Below are 20,352 nucleotides of genomic sequence, written 5' to 3'. Positions count from 1 at the left end.
GGGAGGCGGGGGTTCCCAGGCGACTATCTTTCGCTCTCTCGTTTTCCTTACCCTTCCCCCCTTACATCTATACCCCCGCGGTTCTTCAGCGACACGTATGTATAACTAGAAGTACCACGTCCCTCCCTGCAGGCGTAGTTTGTGGTAAGGCACTGTTGGCCCCGCGGGTGCCACAACTCAATTCCCAAGCATTTCGGTTGATTTACAGACCCGACGTAGAGGCAACTTTACCCTGCGCCCTCAGACTCGTTCCCTCCCACGCTTAAAGGTTCGCCAGGTAACATTCTTCGCGCTTCACGCTTCTTCAATGTTTCTCCGGTTGACAATATCGCCTATCCATCTCCCGCAAATGCGAATATTCGTTTCTCTCTAAGTGCGATCTTGCATTTTGTTGTTTCTAATTTCCAAATGACAATATTCTTGATGACATTTATCGAATTGAACGAGTGTGAAAATGGGAAAAATGAATTTTTGTGATATTTTAAATATAATATAAAAATACAGCCCAGCTCTATGAGAGATTCTATCAAAATAGTATTAAACGGATATTGTTTAAATAAAGAGTAAGCTTAATCGAATAAGAAAAAAGTAATAATAAAATCTAGAATAAAATTTAATAATGTATTCAATCTAGATCTAAACTGCACAATAAAATCTACAATTATTAAAATGATAATAAAATCTAATAATTGTTCTAAATTCCTTGTTAAGTGATATACATGGTTAGAAAAGAAAAGTATGATCAGATATGAAAAATTGAGATAAAAGTAGGATCTCAAGTTTTTTTCTCGAAAAATGTAAAGATGATGGATCGTTACAACGATACCGTCGTTGAACCGGAATTCTTGAACTTTACCGGGGTCCAGTGGCACGTCTCTCTGCGACCGACCGACCTCCGTGTAAAGCAAGGATGGTCAGGCTTCGGTTTAGTTTAGTATCGCGATATAAATGCGAGCCCGAGAAGGATAGGACACGCCAGAGAAAGGGTTGTAGGACAGTGCGCGCGCGAGAGCGGGATAGATAGCGGGGCAAGGGCTGGCGTGTCAGAGCAGCGTGGCACCCCACCATCCTCGCGCACAATCCCTTCGTCGGGCCGGCCACCCTCCCGATCCCGCGCTCAATACTCACCAGCCCCGCGCCGGCTGGTACGGCTGCACCCGGACGAACGGACGCAACGATTGCAGGGTATACTGGGTGACGATCGCGACATGGTTAACTAGCTCTCTTCGAATGGGAGAGAAACATTTCTCCTTTGATAATAAAACAATATCATTGTTTGAATCCATACCCGAGTATCAAAATATCCTCAAGAAGCAATAATCTATATAAATCTAATTATTATTTATATCATTTGTGTTGTAATTCAGATTTGATTCCATGTATTATATCTTAATTATGTTATCATCTATAACATAACAAAGTTTGAACACATGTTGTCTTTTTCCAACGAAATATTTTGATAAAGGTTAATATAAAAAGATTGAGATATATAAGACTATATAGATCGAACATTATATTGACAATTTATACGAGAAGTGACTCGAAAATTTTTCATATTATATCATATCATAAATAAAGATTATATCGTAAAATTAAGCGTATTCTCAATAATAATTTAAATGTATCTAGATGAATATGTCAATAAATGTAAAAGAATGGAAGTGATTTGTAGAGCGATATGCAGAGAATACAATCCGGAAGGATCCACGTGAAGGGAAATTATTTGTTATCGTCTCGCTTTTTTGACGTGGCCACATAAATTTTGTGGCTAGAGAGAAAAAAACAAGCGTGTTTTTGAATAGCGCCGGAAAAAAATTGTTTAAAATATCTACAATTTCATATAAAATACATTTATCTCTGTATCATTAGTGCCACTAATATTATTTGCCAGAATTTTTATTCTACAAAGCAAAGATTTAATCTGAAAGTAACACGCTATCGAAAAAATTAAACACGAATAAATATTCAATATTAAACGCTCGAGTTATAATTTATATTGCAATTAATTGTATTATACTTCTTTAATTCACACAAATTTTCTGCTAAGTTAATCAGAAACTTTTTAATTGAAAATACTTTTAAATAAAAGCGATTAATACGCATTTGACAAAAATTAGATTTATGTCGGAAAATTTTATGTACGAAAATTAATACCGCTATAAAAGGCCGTAATATTTTTACTCGTTTACGAGGTAAAATGGAAGTAAAGGGAAGTGTACTTTGTTCTGCATTTTTCTTGTGGATGAATAAAATACCATATGAAAAAGTGTGTGTACGTATAATCTTTGACTGAGATTTTTATTCTGTGTTCCCTTAACGTTTATGACCTTTTTGACATTGAAATCGAAGAATAAAGTCGCAGTATGAATCGCTCGGAAAGAAACGGAGACCTGAGAAAACGTTTGAATTTCTCGATAAACAACATCGCGTTTATGAAAAGTTTTTCAAACATTCTGCCACGCGGTGTAAACACGTCGATGCTTCTTCCCCGCCAAAGTTTAGTTGCAAGTTTCTCGTTTACGTCTTATCGTGTTTGCAGGCCTGGGCTTTACAAATGGTTACTTCTCATCGAACGTAAATCATGGTGCAAGGTGCCGGTGAAGTCGTTCCCGTTTCTCTCTTTCAAGGAACTTTTGAATTCGCCCTGAATTCGTAATTTAAATAACAGGACTTTAAGTTTGCGCGCGCGTTTCTACTCACCGACCGAATATCACATTCATATTATTCACAATGTAATTACGAGAAAATCGAGAAATCAATTCTCGCATTTATTATCGAGGGACATAGGTTTTACAGTTTACGAGTTTTATCGAACTCTGGCAAGTTCTTCTTTCAATTAATGTATAATTATTATAATTGTTACAATCATAATAATTATATTTTAATTTCAATTTTAATTGTATATATAATTACATTAGAATTTGTACAATTATATTGTACTTATTGATTTAATATATTTTTTCGTTATGAACAACCGAGAGAACAAACGCAAATAAAATTACGAGTAAATGTTAATTGGTACTTTAACTTCTCTCTACTGATATTTGAAAGACGACATGTACCAATTACATAAGTACATACGGTATATAAAATATTAATGAAAATGGATATAAGAAAATCAAAAAGTCATTTGCGAGTAAAATAACGTGAATAATGTTAAAAAATACACAGAACTGAATAATTTTTTCCACTTTGCGTGGACAAAAAATACAAAAAATCTTGCAGGCAATTGAAGGCGAACGTCATAGAGTATATGCACGTCAGCGAGAGAAGAACAGCGAAATAGTAAGACGCGCTATTGGAAAAAACGAGAAGGGAAAACGGAGAGTAAGAATATACAATGTGAAAAAAAAAAGATTACTTTCTGATCACTCTGTTGATTTTAAATTAAACGGAATATAGCAGAAATATCCTTCGAGTCAAGTCATATTATGAGAGGAGAAAGAGTCAGTCGCTCACTAGCTCGCTCGCAGAGAAATCATAAAATTTCGTCGATATAGACACCGGTTCCCTCTCCTTTCATTCGAGATCTAGTCTTTTGACGACATGCCTTCTACCGACGCGATTTCTTCCTCTTGGTAATTACGGGGCAAAATACGAGTAAGGAGCGCACCGTCTGAAAGGACGTGGAATGCTTGGCAGTCTAGTCTTCAAGAGGTACGCGATAGCGGACGAAGGGTGAGCAAAAGAGAGAAAGGAATGAGCAAAGGGGACTATCAAGGAAGAAAGGAAAGAGAGACAGAAAGCGCGAGAGCAAAAGGGTGGTACCCGACAAATGCACCCCCGCAATGCGGCATGGCTCCTGATCCGATTGCTAGCCCAGTCAGCATGATGAGACGAAAAGTTAAAAAGTCTCGACTAACTTCGAGATAATATCCATCGATAGTCGGCACCCTTGCGAGATTTCGCTCTTCTGTGAGTCCTTCAGCCGTATGCGGCGAAAACTGGCTTATCGCGTCTATCTCTGGATTTTCTCACGCTTTTTACGCTATGATTAACTTCATATATGTATATAACTATAAAATCCATTTAATGTATAAGTTGTAGATTTAATTTTTTTTTTTTTAAATTCAATTTAGATAATTATAATAATATTGAAAAGAAGTAAAATCTGAAGCAACATTTAGTCACAACGCAAAATAATTCTTAAACATTTCTTGTTTTCATATATAATTTTCAATATTTGCAATATTTTATTCTTGTTTCTATGATCGTATGTATCCTTCTGTTCGCGTAGGATGTAACAATGATACGAATGGAATTTATTCTGACACGATGAAATCTTAGCGTGTAGCGAAATAGAACTCGTGATGTGAAAGGGTCTTGTTTCAAGCGCGTATTTGTAAGATGACGCCTGATGTGTCGGCTTGAAAATACATCTGTGATATTTCGCGATAAAAGGTTTACGCATATTGGGGACAGAAATAGATTCGCATGAAGACTGAGCGAATTTTTTACTTTGAAAGGACGCATTGTTTCCGATCGATTTTACACATCGGTACTGGAAAAGAAGAATCGAATGGTTGAAACCATCTCCGTTCCACGAGTTCTTTCCAATCACGATCATTTCCTACGATTTCGTACGTTTCGAACGAGCATTATACAACTTAAATATCGTACATCGCATCTTATTCCGCGCAATCTTATACTGCTCTCGCTCGTAGAAAAAGATCTCGTCTCCTCACGGAAACAATGAACGGAAGTAAACACTCGTGCCAAAGCTAGAGTACCGTATTTCAGGTCTGTATAACGGGTCGCCATCGAGCCATGTCGTTTCGTGGCCTGAATAGAACGCTCCTGTCCTTGAAAAGTGGATACACGGACGGGGTCATTCGAATCGTAGACAAAAGAAGGTGCACAAAAGGACACGGCGAACATCGAAGAGGACCATGAGGAGAAGCCCGGATATCAGAGGGAAAGGATTGTCGCAAAAGGGATGAGATAGATAGATAGATAGATGGCTACATAGAGAGGGAGAGAGAGAGATACAGGTGAAGAAGGGGCAGGAGGAGGATCTCGTCGGTGCTTGGAATCCTGTAATTTCTGCGACAAAGCGAGCCGTCCATCTAGCCGGGCGTTAGGTGGCACGTTTCTGCACCGTCGTCATGGTGGAGGGTTATTAGATCGTCGTGATGAACGAGCCGTGCTGCGTGCACCTTGCAACGAGGAGGAGGAGCAACGATGTTGCAAATATCTACGAGGTCCTACTATATGTATGTATACATAATACATACATGTACATATGTATATACATATATGGCACACATGCTTTGCGCGCGCGCGCGCCACCGTGCAGTCGTAATTTTAATCTCGTTCTAGAATCGCCGAAACTTGAAAGTGTAAAAATAAAAAGAATATATATATATACAGCCATTGAAAAAATTATTAGGCACCCTTAAATTTTCCGTATTTCTTATTTTGTTAATAGTATATAAATACTAAAAAGATTAAAAAATTTTTTTTTAAATATCGATAGCACTTTAAAGCTGAAATTTCAAGCTTTAAAATGTTTTTTTCATTTTTCGCCCAGTATCGACAACATGTCTGAAAAATACAGATTTAGTTTCAAAATTATGTATCTCGGCCAAAAAAAAAATTGTAGGAAAGTTTTAAAAAAAGCATTTTGTAGGCAAAATGTTGTAGTTTATGGAATTTGACTTAAATTTTTCGAAAAAAATTTTTTTACCGAGTTGCAGAGTGTCAAAAATACAATCAAATTTTAAGAAACAAAACAATGTTTTTTTCTAAAGCACAGAACAAGGAAAATACAAAAATTTTTTAATGTACTGATAACGCATTAAAGTTGCTATCGGTAATTGAAAAAATTTTTGTACTTTCCTTGTTCTTTCTTACAATTTTTTTGCCCGAGATACATAATTTTGAAACTAAATCTGTATTTTTCAGACATGTTGTCAATACTGGGCGAAAAATTATAGCAAACGAAAAATTAAAAAAACATTTTAAAGCTTGAAATTTCAGCTTTAAAATGCTACCGATAGTTTTTTTAAATTTTTAGTATTTATATACTATTAACATAATAAGAAATACGGAAAATTTAAGAGTGCCTAATAATTTTGTCAATGACTGTATATATATATATATAGAAAAGGTTTAATTGAATTTATAAATATACGCGCGACAAAATGTATAAAAAAAATATCTTCCTTTTTTTAATATAAATTTTTAAGGATTTCTAAAACGAGAAATTATTATAGCGATAAATCAACAAATTATGAAAATATATCCACGCGTTTAGGGGATGAATTTATGCACTGCTGTCGATTTTTCCTGTCACTCTCTCTCGCGATTTCGCGATTTAGCATGTAACACTGCGATCCAATTACGCGCGTTTATATCAGGAATATCAGAAATTAGGTCCTTCACAGAAGAGTCAGCGTCGATTTCACGTGTTCGATCGCTATATGCGGTGCGCACTGTGAAAGAGTCATGGACATCCGGTACATGAATGACGTCCAATTTCATGGGACAATAGTTACGTAGTGTCTCATGCGACAGCGCGAGGGTGAAAAGAGATGCGAGGGGGAGAAAGAGGAGACGGAGACAGATAGATAGCACGCGAGAGAATGAGAGAAAGAGAAAGAAGGAGGAAAACGGTGCGGAACAGATCGCTACTGGCGGAATTCAGATGATAGAACCATAGAGCCGTAAAATCGTACGCCGATACGAATGGCTCCTCTAAAAGGGAGGGGGGAAGGAGAGGGGGGGCGGGAAGGGAAAGTCATTGCGAGCTGTGTCAACGCGATTGTGACCGATCGTCACTGACCCGGTGGCGCGTCCGCGGGGAATCGAACGGTAACTCGTAACGAGAAGTCGGAAAAACGATCTTCCGGTGGCAGGCGTCTCTCGTAATTTGCATTTTGATAGACACGCACCTTTTTTCGACGCCTCGGCGAAATTTATACACCGGCGCGAGAACGAAACGATAACGCGATATAATCTGCATCTCGATGACGGCTCGGCGTCTCGATAAATATTGCAACGAGACCTCTTTCGATCGAGATTCGTCGTAGAGGAAATCGAGTTAAAACATAAGTATATTCAGACAGAAATTTTAAATCGGGACATCGGGGGATGTGTTTCGAGTACGATACATATATCGGGAAATTTTGTCGATACACGTATCCTGCGCGCTCTCGGTTCAACTATCGCGATTGTATTAATGCTCGAAATACAATTTACCGATGTATCTCATCTCTCCCCCAAATCGCTCGATTTACTGCGTTGCATGTATGCTCGCGAGATTGTAAAATTTTACGAATTTTCTGCGCGCTATCGTTGTTATCGCGATTGTTGTTTTATTAACAATCCAACGTTTTTCAGCGGAAATCGCGCGCAAAATAACGCTATTCGTTTCAATAATGTTTCATTTAATTTCCTTTTTCTTCTTTTTTTTTTCAATTTTGCAGGGCGTGAATAGGTTTCGCTTCGATAGGAAACACGTCCGACACCATGATCGAGCTCTTCTCCTACCATTGGAATTCTTACGAGAGCCTGACGTGCATTATGCGCGGGAACACCACTTAGGGTGTCAACCAAAAAATACTGCCGAGACGTAACAATAGCAGGGAGCTGAGGGGGGCCGGGGGGGGGGGGACAAACGAGCGACTATCGTCATAAATCATGAACTGAAGACGATGGTCTCCCCTAAAACATTGAGGCTACGTGTGTGTATATAATATCTCGTTTCTCTCCTCCCCCATAAAAAGGAAATATCTTTACGCGATACTTGCAAAAGAAACCAGAGTACTTACATTAGCGACGATCGAGTAATTAATCATCTTCGATGTGAAAGCATGTTTTATGGGCTTACCTGCAAAAAGAGACAACCGTATTGTTAGTTGATGCGTACAGTATATTTCTGTTTTTATATATGTCTATATTTTATATACATATGTATATTGATCTAAGACTAAGTTTTTTTTTTTTTTTTTTTTTTGAAAAAAAAAGAATCAATATTTTTTTGCGAGTCTGTAAAAATGCCAGAAAGAAACTCGATGAAAACGATACAGCGAGAGTGCGCAGCACGGTGATTTTGCGACACCCTGTATACATTCCGCGCGTTCGTTTCTTTTTCTTTTTTTCTCTTCGCGTCGGGAATATACGGACCCGCGCGTGTTGCGAAAGATAACTTGAAAGGATCACTCGTCATCCGACTTCGCGTGACGAGGTACGTCGCGATGGACGTACACGAATTCCGACACAGAGGTGCGTCACGGCGGTAAATTCATTGTTCCACTTCCGTTGTATCTCCCTTTCTTTGTTTCTCTCTCTCTCTCTCTCTCTTCCTCTTTCTCTCTCGCGAGGTGTTTGACATTCCGATGCGTCTCGTGTCCACGCCGTTGAACAAACTAAATCATTCGTCCGCCTCTATCTCGTCCGGAATCCGGGCCGGAATCGATTCGATTTACCGACTGCGCGGGTGTCATCGCGAAATGTCGAAGCGAGGCCATTTCCTTTCGCTACCATTAAATCTCCGTGAAGCGATAATAAAAATCGACGGTTTTATATTATAGTTTTTTTTTTTTTTTTTTTTTTTTTTTTTATACGCTAGCGAGCACGCTAGGATTTATTAATAATTATTGCGAGAGTCGGGGGAGAGGGGAGGGGGGCGAGATGTAGAAACGTTATCGACGATAACACGATGGACGTTTGTTTACACGATTATCATATCTATCGATAAACAGAATAAATCATCTCTGACGTTTTCATTTCCCGAGAAATTCGCACGAGATCGATTCGCTGACAGATATATTGTCGTTTCGCGATTGCGGAACGGAAAATCGTTAAAGATACAATTTCGTTTTAGTTACGTGAAGCACGGATATTCTTTCCAAATATCCCCGAATCGAGTCTGTGTAATTGGCTATCCTGGAGAAATTGTACTTTGGTAAACAGAATAAATCAATCGGCCACGCATCGGCACGCGCCAAGAGCCAGCTGAAATTGATTCGCTGTGTGTCGAACGCCTAAATGTAATCGCGCAATTAGGCTGGATTACGATTCGACGTTTGAAATTTTAACGGAAGATTACTGTCAAATGCAATATTATTACACTATCAATATTATTATTATTATTATTATTATTATTATTATTATTATTATTATTATTACCTCTCTAGACAGAGAGAAACGGAACAAACAAATTATGAATAAAAAAATAGTTTATCCCTCGAAATGACAAATATGACTTTAATAATGATATAAACGAGTCGCAATTGTTGAAATTATCGAGAAATATGTAAATATCACATATGTAGACATCACAACGACGTAAATGATTAAAACATGTATCAGACTATACACATTTTATTAAATAAAACTGTGAGCTAGTTTTTATGATAAAATGGTTTTATTACGTAATCCTTCTTTCTTACTACATATTTTGATTTTAATATCAGCATGTTGAGCCAGCTTGTCGATTTCGTAATTAAGAAGAAAATCATTTACGTAACTCGTTTATAGCGTAATGTCATTGTGGAGCAAACGAAACTGTTTAAGATTGTCAGTCAATCGATGTATGTACATACATGCACAAGTAGTGCGCAAATAATGCTTAGAGTTGGAGTTTATTTAACAAAATTGTCGTGTAACTGTTGACACGAGATATTGTATCTACATATAATCACCTGGTATTTTTCTTGGCACTCCTGATGCTATATGCTTTTGTCGGCTTGCAAATAATTTATTCTTAAATATTAATTCTTTCTACCTTAAAATCGCAAATCTGATGAGATCTTATGCGAGACATGTGATTTTACGATTATATGCTGCGATCGTTGTCATTATAAATTATATTATAGTCATAAGAAGCTTGTATTTGAATTAGGATTTTAAATTGAAATAAATATAATCTACAAGTAAGCGTAGAGTATCGTAAACGCCGAAAAAGTGTTAGATAATCGTTATTATATAGTAAATATAATATATCGCAATAAAGGAAAAGCAATAATTTCCTTCAGCAAAGTCAAAGCATTTTTAAATGAATTATAATCGAGAGGCGCTATGTTTTAGATTTTAGAACATACATTCTCATTTTATAAGATATTTACAAAGTACTAATTATTTTTTACTTTAAAATTTCTGCCAATGTATAATCACTACTTTCAAATACGATCATATAAGAAATAAGATAGTAATAATTTTTTTTACGTCTCAAAATACATAAAATACGCGAACAAAGTAAGGTGTCTATATTGAATATTTATTAACTTTTTGATACGTTAATTTCGAAATATTTACATATAGTTTTAGTAATCATTTTGTTATATCGTAAAAAATTAAGTTGATGCAAGTTCTAATACAAACAGCATAATCATTCTAGCATTTAAAATACATTTCTTATAATATTATTCAAAGTTTACTGTCTGTAGGACAACAATATCCTTCTCGGTCAAAGGCTGACAACTAACTGAATAAAAGGCTTCTCTATACAATATCAAAATATACAATCCCCTCTTCAATGATAAACGGCCTCGAATAAGTGAATCGTTATAAACAAGGTTACGTTTCTGAATCGGGTTACCGTAATATAAATACGAAATTATACTTTATTCGTGTAAATTTAAATCAGTGAATTTTACAATTCTAATAATATATGGATAATCATATATTAATATTTGCATATCTTGAGTCAAATTTGGACTATAATCTTTTGTTATTTTATACAAAGCGTTTCCGAAATAAAGTGCTTATAAATATGTCAGTTCATGATTGAAAATTTTCAAAGTTATGATTAATGTTATGAAGAATATTATTTGTAATGACTCTCTGAATTATTTGGAATCTCTCTCTCTCTCTCTCTCTCTCTCTCTCTCTCTCTCTCTCTCTCTCTCTCTCTCTCTTTCTCTTTCTCTTTCTCTCTCTCTTTATTTCGCGATTCATTATCGTTTAATTATCGAAGAATAAAACATGTGGCGAGGTTACATGGTATGGAAACGATCCTAAAAAGAAGCATTCATATCATTTTAATGCTAATCGAATCTCGGAAGGGTATGTGTTACCTATGCTAACAACAAAGAAAAAGACAGCGAGACATGGTGTTACTGTGTACTGGAGTGATAAACAACGAATCAGACCGCAACACCTGCTACTTAACGTTTTCACTCGCGTGAATATAAATTATTCATTCGGTGCAGCGCAAAACACCTTGTGGTGCCACGAGTCTTCCATCATTCACGGTGTTTCGCATTCTCGCTGGCTCGATGCATCGACTGATAAGAAAAAATAGAGGATTCATTCAATAATCATTATGAGTCACTAAGTCCGTTCTAAATTATTTTCTTGAATTGATAAGAGTTTCGAATTCAACACGATCTTGTAGATTGGCAAATAATCGTATGAAAAATTACTCTTTTCCTTTTTAAAATATCGAATAAGTATATATTGTCTATTTATATATATATATTTTTTTATTGAAGACAAGATATATGAAATTCGTAACAAATGTCAAGCGCGAAAACGTTAAAAAAATTCTTTCGATATTTGCTATAATTTCTTTACTATTATAGAGTGTCAAATCTTGTAAAAAAAATTTCTTAATTTTCCAGATATTTTTATTCAAAATTTTAAATAAAAAGAACATTTCTAAGATTTTTTAAATACAACTTTCCCTAAAATAAATTTTTTTTATTACATGCGTTTTCTAATATTTTTCATTCATACGAAGGAATAACATAGAGCCTCTTAAGTTTCAAGTACTAGATTTATAAATAAAATTAAATAACTTTCATAAGATAAGCATTTTTCACTTGAATAAAATTTTCAATTTCTTTATCATTAAAAATCATAAAGAATGTGTACTTCATAATCAAGACAAAAATATGAATAAAAAAAAGAAATCTATATGTATATGTATCTAATATTTCAAACGTATATAATTTGTTTAGCTGATTGACTAATGTGTGTGAACCTCACCTCGTGGAAACTTACTAATTGTTTTGGCTTTATTTTTAATAATTCTAGAATTCTTCATAAATTAAACAAATATTTCTAGCTATTAAATTAAATAATTGCTCAGGATAAATTGAGACGCCAAGTTCACGCTGCGTCTCACTTTGTTTGCTGCCGAGTTTTTAAGTATTTTTTGCCAGATTTTAAGTGCTTGAGACTCACAATAGTTCTATAAAAAGCTATATGTGTAAAAATTATTAAAATATTAATTAAATAAATTGCCAAATTAAACACTGTCATATTTTGATAGTTTTATCGAATTTACAAGAAATCACGCGCGATATTTTTATTCAACAATATTATATATACGAATATTATATGAGTATTATGTTTTACGAAGGAATTGTGATTATTCAAATATTTTGATGCACAAACAAATAAATAACCGTTAAATAATAAAACAAATACATCATCTTTATATTGGTACGTACAGAGCCAATAATGCTTTTACTTTTAGAAATTTTATATGCCTGGCATCTCGGACAATTTAATTTGTTTAATTAATATTCTAATAATTTATACGCATAAAACTTTTTGTACAACTATTGTAGAATTTTCAAGCACTTCAATTCTGATAAGAAATACTACAAAAAATTGTCAGAGGGCAAAGAAAGACAGCGCGATCTTGATGTCTCAATTTGTCCCAAATCATTCTTTTTTTGTTTAATAGCCAGAACTATTGTATATTTAATCTTATTAAGAATTTTAGAAATATATTAATAATAAAGCTAGAACTCTAATAAGTTTTCACGAAGTAAAACACCAGTTTTACACATACGGCTGGTTGTTTACAATACGAGAGAAAAATGATCAAAAAGAGAATTTTCGAAAAAATTTTCCATGTTTTTCCAGGAAATAAACACCCTGTATTATCTTTTTTTAATTCTCTGTGTTATTAATCGCCTCGACAATATTAGAATATAACGAATAACTGTTTGCTATAATATTTTTATCATGTCAGCCGTGAATCGCTCTTCGTGAACAACAGCGCGACTGTGATACACGTTGCAGCATCCCATAATTCTGTCACTGTTTTCGTGCACGAGAAAATCAAAATAACCGAAACTTAAAAGCTTGGATTGTCGCCAAAATCTTGGGGAGTTTTCAGGCCATCCTTACGATGGTGACCATTTTAGTGACGAACGTTTTAAAATGTAAGGGAAAAAAGCACGCCGACACTAATAAATACTTAAAAATTCGTTTGTTTTTACAACGATCGCGATCCATAACGCCGACATCCTAAATTATGCGAGAGATGCCATTTAACAATGAGAGAAGCTATTCGAAATATAGTTTTATAAAGAAAATAGTGAAAAGTCATATCGTTTCCAGGAAAATTATATTTTCGATTTTTATATTAATCTTTTAAATATTTTGACAAAAATAAGTTTCGCAAGCTAAATATTTATTAAGATATTTATAAAGTAAAAGAAAATAAAAGTAAAAAATTTAGTCGAAAATTGCGCTTGGTTCTTTTTATAAAAAAAAATCTATCTCGCGAAAATCTTTACAGCTTCGATATAAATTATTTCCGCGATTAGATTCTTTTTTTGAGATTTTTATTAAGAAAAAAATCAGCGCCAAATCATCTTGGAAACGTGTTATTAAAAGATTTTTCGATGACAGTACACCCTGTATAGGTACTCGGCTACCTTCACTCGGCTCTTTGCCTTAAGACTTCCACCGACAAGAGGATAAATTCCGTTGTGAACGCTTCAACAGGGTTTCGTCATACGTGAATACTGCATTTTTACGATTCAATTTCCCTCAAAGCCCCCGCGAGTTCCTTGCATTCCGCTATTCTGGGCGCGTCGCGGCTGCAGCAAGCAGCTTCCGAAAATGTCGTCGTGAAAATGTTGAGACGCATCAAAAAATCGTGATGCCCCCGATCGACGCATTATGTCTAGCCAAACGATCGGAAATCCACGTTTTTGATGCGTTAATTTCAAGCTATAAAGCATAAAAATGTTAATAAACTGCGTCGCACATTTATATATGTGTATATTTTCTTTAATTTTTACTGTGCCTATATTTTATCATTTATTGATTTAATAGAATGACACATTTAAGTAAAACTTTTTAAATGTTTAAACCATGAAAAATTATTAAAAAGTCAATTGTGATTTTTTTAGAAGATAAAAGTATGTTTTTCTTCTCTCTCTCTCTCTCTCTCTCTTTCTCTCTTTGCGTTCCATATTTTTTATTATTTTTATTATTTTCAGCGCATTTAAAAAAATAAATTAAGGTCAATTATATTTTTATATTTTAAAAATATTGCGACAACAAAATACTCATGATATGCATTGATTGTAATTCTGGCTCATTCTCTTGCAAATTTTGAAAACAGAAAAATAATTTTATCGGCAATAATTAAATCTTACCAAATTTTATTTACATTTATCTCCGTATAAAAAAATATCTGATAGTGAATACTGAATCTCTTTGACAAAAAATAACAGATTTTTTTCATGTAAAATTCAACAGAAATTCAGATACATATTTGATCACTTTCTATGAAAATGGACCAATAAAATGACAAAAACTCACAAAAATATACTCACTTATATATATGCCTTTATACTCGATGAAGATGAGTATCGAACACCGAAGACGTCAATTTGAGAGGAAACGCTCATTCCAGCCTGTCGTTCTCGTTTAACCCGCGTGGTCTCGCGAGAAAACGAAGCAGTTGCATTTTCGAGATGGTTGAAGAATCTCGCAAGCGCGCGCAAAAATTCCGCATATTACGGAAGTTTCGGCGGGTAGTTTGCTCCGTGAAGCGGAACGTCTCGTTAAGTTCATCCGCGTAGCTACGAGCGTGGCGTGGCGTGGCGTCGCGTCGCGTCGAGCTTACAGCCACTCGCTACAGCGGCTCGGTGCTCGGTCTGTATATCAAAGACACAATGCGCGACGATGCTCGCCCCTGACATTGTTATCTCATGTTTTTACGCTCCCATAAAAAGCCCAATCTGCTTCAATAAGTCGGAGCATAGGCGAGAGATGAACGGGCAGACAGGCGAATGCAGCTTCGTCTTCTCGAAGGCGCCTTCTGTCTCTCTACGTTTCTCTCACTCTCTTTCTTTCTCTCTCTCTCTCTCTCTCTCTCTCTCTCTCTCTCGCTCTCTTGATCTCTAGTGATTTTAGTCCATCGTGGCTTGACGCTCCTCGCACGAATAAGGATGGTACGAATGCAATAACGAGCCGGCATTGTCGACTCTTTTGCGCGCGATATTATCTTCCCGTCTTCGCTCACGTCGTCATCGTCGTCGAGCGTTTTCTTTCTCTCCTTCCCCCCTCCCCCCCCTCCGTCTTTGCTCCTTTCCTGCTTTGTCTGCTCGTCGGTTTTTATCTCGGTGGACGATTATTTCGACGATGCTCGCCGACTTCGTCTATCTGGCGGTGACGCACGCCGCTATCTTCGCGCGAACAGATCTCGTTTGCACGCTTTCGCTCTCTCGAGATCGCGGGCGGATTTAATGAGAACGAGCGAGAGGGAAAGAGAAAGAGAGAGGAAGGGAGAGGGATACGTAAGATAATGTTGTCCCGTCATCGCCAGCCGACGTTCTCCTAATTAGCGGCAGTAACGGCGTAACTTTGAGACCAAAAACCGCGAGTGACTCGCAATGTTTGAGCGAAAGTGTCATACGAGTCTTTCGTCCTGAGATTCGTCATCAGGATTTCGTGCTATATTCATTAGCAACGTTCGTTAGTATCTTAATTAAATGTCGCTCGTGATAAGAATAGAAGTAACCCAATTTTATAAAATCTGCCAATTATGTAAATTGTACAAAAGTACATTGATTTGTGTTATTATGTGTGTGTATTGAGCGAGAGATTCTGCAATAATTAAAAATACTACTAAATATAAATACTACTAAAATATCGCTAACATAAAACATAATTTCTCTATCATATGTTTTTATATATCTTTTATATATTTGTTATACATCATTTTTTTATTCATTATTTTATTCGAAAATTATATTGACTTTTTGAAAAACAAAAAAAATATACCATATATACCGTTTACATAGGTCTCAGAAAATAATGCAGAGATAATTTTCTCGCACAGTTTCATTAAATTCGCGCAAAAATAATAGTCGAGAGAGAAGGTAATTTAAGCGAAACAGTATTGTTTCAATAATTGCATCTCCAGTTATTTCAAAGTGATATAATTAAATCGTTATTTGACGTCATAATAATTGGTTACTTTCTCGTTTTCCACATTTTTAAGCCAAGATAAATATTAAAAATTCTTGCTGTTTTCTATTATTAAGTTTAGTATATCTTTGCTCACAAATTAATTTAGAATATTGTATTTAAATAAGTTATACACAATTCATTTAAATTTGCTCATTATAAATATGGAAAAGAAATATGTTCTTTCTTCATCGAGAAGATGAAACAGAATTTGCTCCGAAAAATTCACACTTTGCAGATATCATCATCAATTACTATCTCCCGGCCAAAACAGCCACCTCAAATTCAGTTTACGAGGATGAATGCTGTCAATTTGAGAGGCGGTCTCGGCTATCTTTACTAAATTTTCTACTCGGAGCTTGTGCGATAAAGTAGCCTCTGACCCTCGACGGCACTACGGGGACCGTATGCGAAAGTAGATGGCTCGATTCCAGCCATACGCTCGAATCGGACACGTTGAGGTGGGTAGGTAGGTAGGTAGGTAGGTAGATAGGTAGGTAGGTAGGTAGGTAGGTAGGTAGGTAGGTAGGTAGGTAGGTAGGTAGGTAGGTAGGTAGGTAGGTAGGTAGGTAGGTAGGTAGGTAGGTAGGTAGGTAGGTAGGTAGGTAGGTAGGTAGGTAGGTAGGTAGGTAGGTAGGTAGGTAGGTAGGTAGGTAGGTAGGTAGGTAGGTAGGTAGGTAGGTAGGTAGGTAGGTAGGTAGATAGCTACTAGATAGGTAGTACTCGGGTCAGTATCCACGGCCCGGTCTACGTGGCCGGGGCTACAAAATCGCTGTTTTCCCGGCTTATCCCGGCACGGAAAAGCGCAGTATCCTCCAGTCTCGCTTTCTCTCTCCAATTTTGTAGAGCCACGAGGTGAGCTCGTCCGATGGAGGAAGCGCGCGCGCACGACCAGCAGCTCGATTCGAGAACATAATCTCTCCACGATGTCGTCCTGTCCCTCGACCCCCGATATCGAGCGACCCCGTATTTCACCCTCTCGCGAATTATTTACGCGGATCCGATAGCCACTTGTTTTGCCCGCCGACTCGTTCGCTCGACTTCAATTCCCAGTCTCTTTTATGACACGTACTTGATATATATGTAAACATATATATAATGTCTACCTTTTTTATTTATTTATTTACCCAATCCATAAATTCTCACACACGCACATAATGTTGTACAATAATTAAATATATGAGCTGCGACGGTGAATTTTAGGACTTTAAACATACTATACATAACTCTTTTTCCTCTTAAAACTATTGCTTGTCGAAAAGGAGAGATAAGAAAAGTGAAGGAAGTGTATTCTGTCCATACGTTATGCGACGGTTTGTTTCGCCGAGCATCTATCGTTCGTCCGTGGGATCTGGTTCACTGGCAAGACAGGATGATGTACCGTTTTGCATGTTTCCAGTTCCGTCGTACATTTATCCCGCGAATGTCGGACGTCCCGGGGATCGCGTATGTTCCGTCTGCATCGCGAAGATGTATTATATTTGCGATACATACGAGGTCCGAGAGAAAGGAGTCTCTTTCTATTGTACGACTGTTATATCTTTTAAAGACTTGCCAGCAGGAGAAACGTGCTTGTGACATTTTATGTGAGATCTGTCTCCGGCTGTCTTTATGCGAAAAAAAGGGATACGCGTTACCAACTATTTGACCTGACGATAAACTTTTGATAAAACGTTCACCGGAGGCGGAAAAAAAAAAAGCTTTGCTTCACTTAAGAAACGGAGTAAATGCGTTTCTGAGGAAAAAGACGACGGTACTTTTTTTCCTCAGATCGAAAAAGTAAAAGTTCGATATGGTAGCGGAAGTATAGTAGTAAAGTCTCGACGTATCGAATTTCCAAAACGTTTCCAGCACGCGAAGTCGAGGTCGCGTTCCAATTTCAACGCGCAATACTAAAAGTTGGTATCGCTCACATTTACCATTTTTCTTCTGAATCTGCAAGTCGGCTCTGCTCTAAGGAAATAAAGCTATCATTTACTTAAAAGTAGAGAAATCAAGATGATTATTTGCACATATTCAGAAAAGAGAAAGGTTTCCATAGAATATAAATTGACTTTTTATTTTCGTTCGTAAATCGAATTCAGAGTAAACTCTCTTATCGATTAAAGTTGATAGTTTCTTCGTGTGTACGGTGAAAGCAACGGACGCATTGGAATGCCAATTAATTTGGGGGGGTAAGAGAGATTCGCGTTCGAAGAGTCAGATGGAATTCGCGGATGAGAGTTCGGGCTCGCCGAGCATATATTCGCCGGCACAATTCGAAAATGATAGGATGCCATGCGAGCGCGGGTGAAAGTTGCATTAGTATCCCATATCGGATATGCTTCGAAATTCGAGATGCAGCCAATTCCGGATCGCGTTGCGATTCGGGGCGCGCGGCGCGCGACTACGCGCGCATATCAAAGAACGAGGCGTCGCCCTTCTTCGTATGTACGCGCTTCGCCCGCAAACTTGGAAGATCAAAAACTTGGAGATACGCCGCCTGCACGTGAATCGGGTCCCTATAATTTATTTGACTGCTTCCTCCCTCCCTCTTCCACCTCTTCCCCCTCCCCCTTCCCCCTCTCTCACTCTTTTTCTCTCTTCATTACGGCCTTTTTAGCCGAGGCCGGATCAATCTCGATGATGAAAAGCAAAAAGCAATCGATTTAATTGAAAATTACGTTAAGTAAAAGAAAAAATTCGAATTTATAACATTCCGGGTTTATCAAATATCTGTAAAACGTTTTTTTTTTTTTTTTTTTTTTTTTTATACAGTTCAAAGAAGAAAGAAATTAATATTTAACGCTACTTTAAGAATCTGCGTCTCCTTTATATCTTCTTGATGCTGCATTCATTTTTAGTAAAAGTTTTAATTAAATTTTTTGTGTTTATATACTGTTGTTAAAATTAATTTTGACTTTCACGAAAAGCATATTTATTCTGATGTCTTTAAAAAAAATTTTTTTTTTTTTTTTGTATCACTGATCATTAATCAGTTAATGATTCATATCAGATCAGGTGATTCAAAAAGTGTATTAAAAAAGGGGGTGGAATTTTGATTAAATATCGAGAGCGAGACGGTATCAATTGGCAGGAAGGAGCTGCATCAAAGAGCTGCGCCGATTTGTATGAAGGCGATTCGCTGGAAGAGCGCACTCGATTGTGTGTCGCTATATCAACGATTCGAGGACTCTTCTCCGCTTCGATACTACTCTCGCCGTTATCGCTGCGATCACTTTCCTCGTTGCCGGATGCAACGTTTCTGAATTAAAGGATCCATGATCGCCTCGAGATCGTTGCTGGATCATCCGGCGATTTCATCGCGAGCCGACTGTTCACCTCGTGTCGGCTTATTAGACTCGATAAAGGATCACCTGCCGGAAAATTACGCGAAGAGACGGCAGAAACGAGACGTGTAACGGCAACAATTAACGACCGTGCGGCGTCTCGACAGAGATCTCCTTGATTTACGAGCGCGTCGGACTCGTCGTCCAGAGCCCGTCGTCTCGCGACAAAAATCATTTTCGCAAATTGGATGGTCCTCAGGCGAGCACAGTAAGGCTTTATGATACGACCGGTTGCCGTGGTGGCCGACAATCAGCGCGAGTCAGCAGAAATCTATTTTCGACTTCCGCAGCGATCTACTGCGTAATTATAAATTGGAGTTGTTTGGATGTTTGCGCGCGGATTAGAGAACTCTCGAAATTCGCGTCGTTATAATTTGGAGCTTCTATAATATAACTATACATATAACAAGTCACTCGAGAATCCGAGTTCGATATATTCTTAATTAAATTATAAACAACTAGAACGGGCCTTTGAAAGTGTAAAGAAGGGATCGCGTCGTTATTCTCAATCCACTTTTAAACATTTTTTTACCAAAATAAAATACCTAAATTAAATTACAATATTATTATTACATAAATTACTTGAGAAGTAAGGCTTTAAATTATTAGAATCCTTAATTATTAAAACTGATATGAATATCGACGTATAACACTTTTAAATAGTCACGTAAGCGCATCGCGTTAGTTTGATTTAGAGATATTGAAGCATACGGGAGCAAGGAGAGCGTTTGACAATGAAACGGCAATATCGCATCTGTTTCTCTGTCCGCGTGTAATAAATGGAGCAAACCATCCAGAACAAACAAGGATCCGTGACTTTGCGAGCGTAAGTTCGTCGATGAGCAGTCTCGAC

General features: G+C 36.9%; 2 protein-coding genes across 2 annotated transcripts in view; both read right to left on the bottom strand.

Moving 5' to 3' along the window:
• Positions 1 to 7,941, bottom strand: part of LOC140667870 (E3 ubiquitin-protein ligase MIB1-like) — a 60,825-nt gene extending 52,884 nt beyond the window's left edge. The window contains exon 1 of the mRNA XM_072896180.1: positions 7,773 to 7,941. The gene's annotated coding sequence lies outside the window, so the exon portion shown is untranslated. The remainder of the gene's footprint in view (positions 1 to 7,772) is intronic.
• Positions 6,076 to 20,352, bottom strand: part of LOC140667864 (E3 ubiquitin-protein ligase MIB1-like) — a 297,267-nt gene continuing 282,990 nt past the window's right edge. Inside the window, exon 10 of the mRNA XM_072896168.1 lies at positions 6,076 to 7,831. Coding sequence (XP_072752269.1) covers positions 7,828 to 7,831 — 4 coding nt within the window. The 3' untranslated portion in view covers positions 6,076 to 7,827. The remainder of the gene's footprint in view (positions 7,832 to 20,352) is intronic.

This window comes from Anoplolepis gracilipes, chromosome 7 (genome assembly GCF_047496725.1).
Source record: "Anoplolepis gracilipes chromosome 7, ASM4749672v1, whole genome shotgun sequence".
Classification (NCBI taxonomy): Eukaryota; Metazoa; Arthropoda; class Insecta; order Hymenoptera; family Formicidae; genus Anoplolepis; species Anoplolepis gracilipes.
Note: the sequence above shows the minus strand (reverse complement) of the source record. Positions and strands in the feature narration are given on the sequence as shown.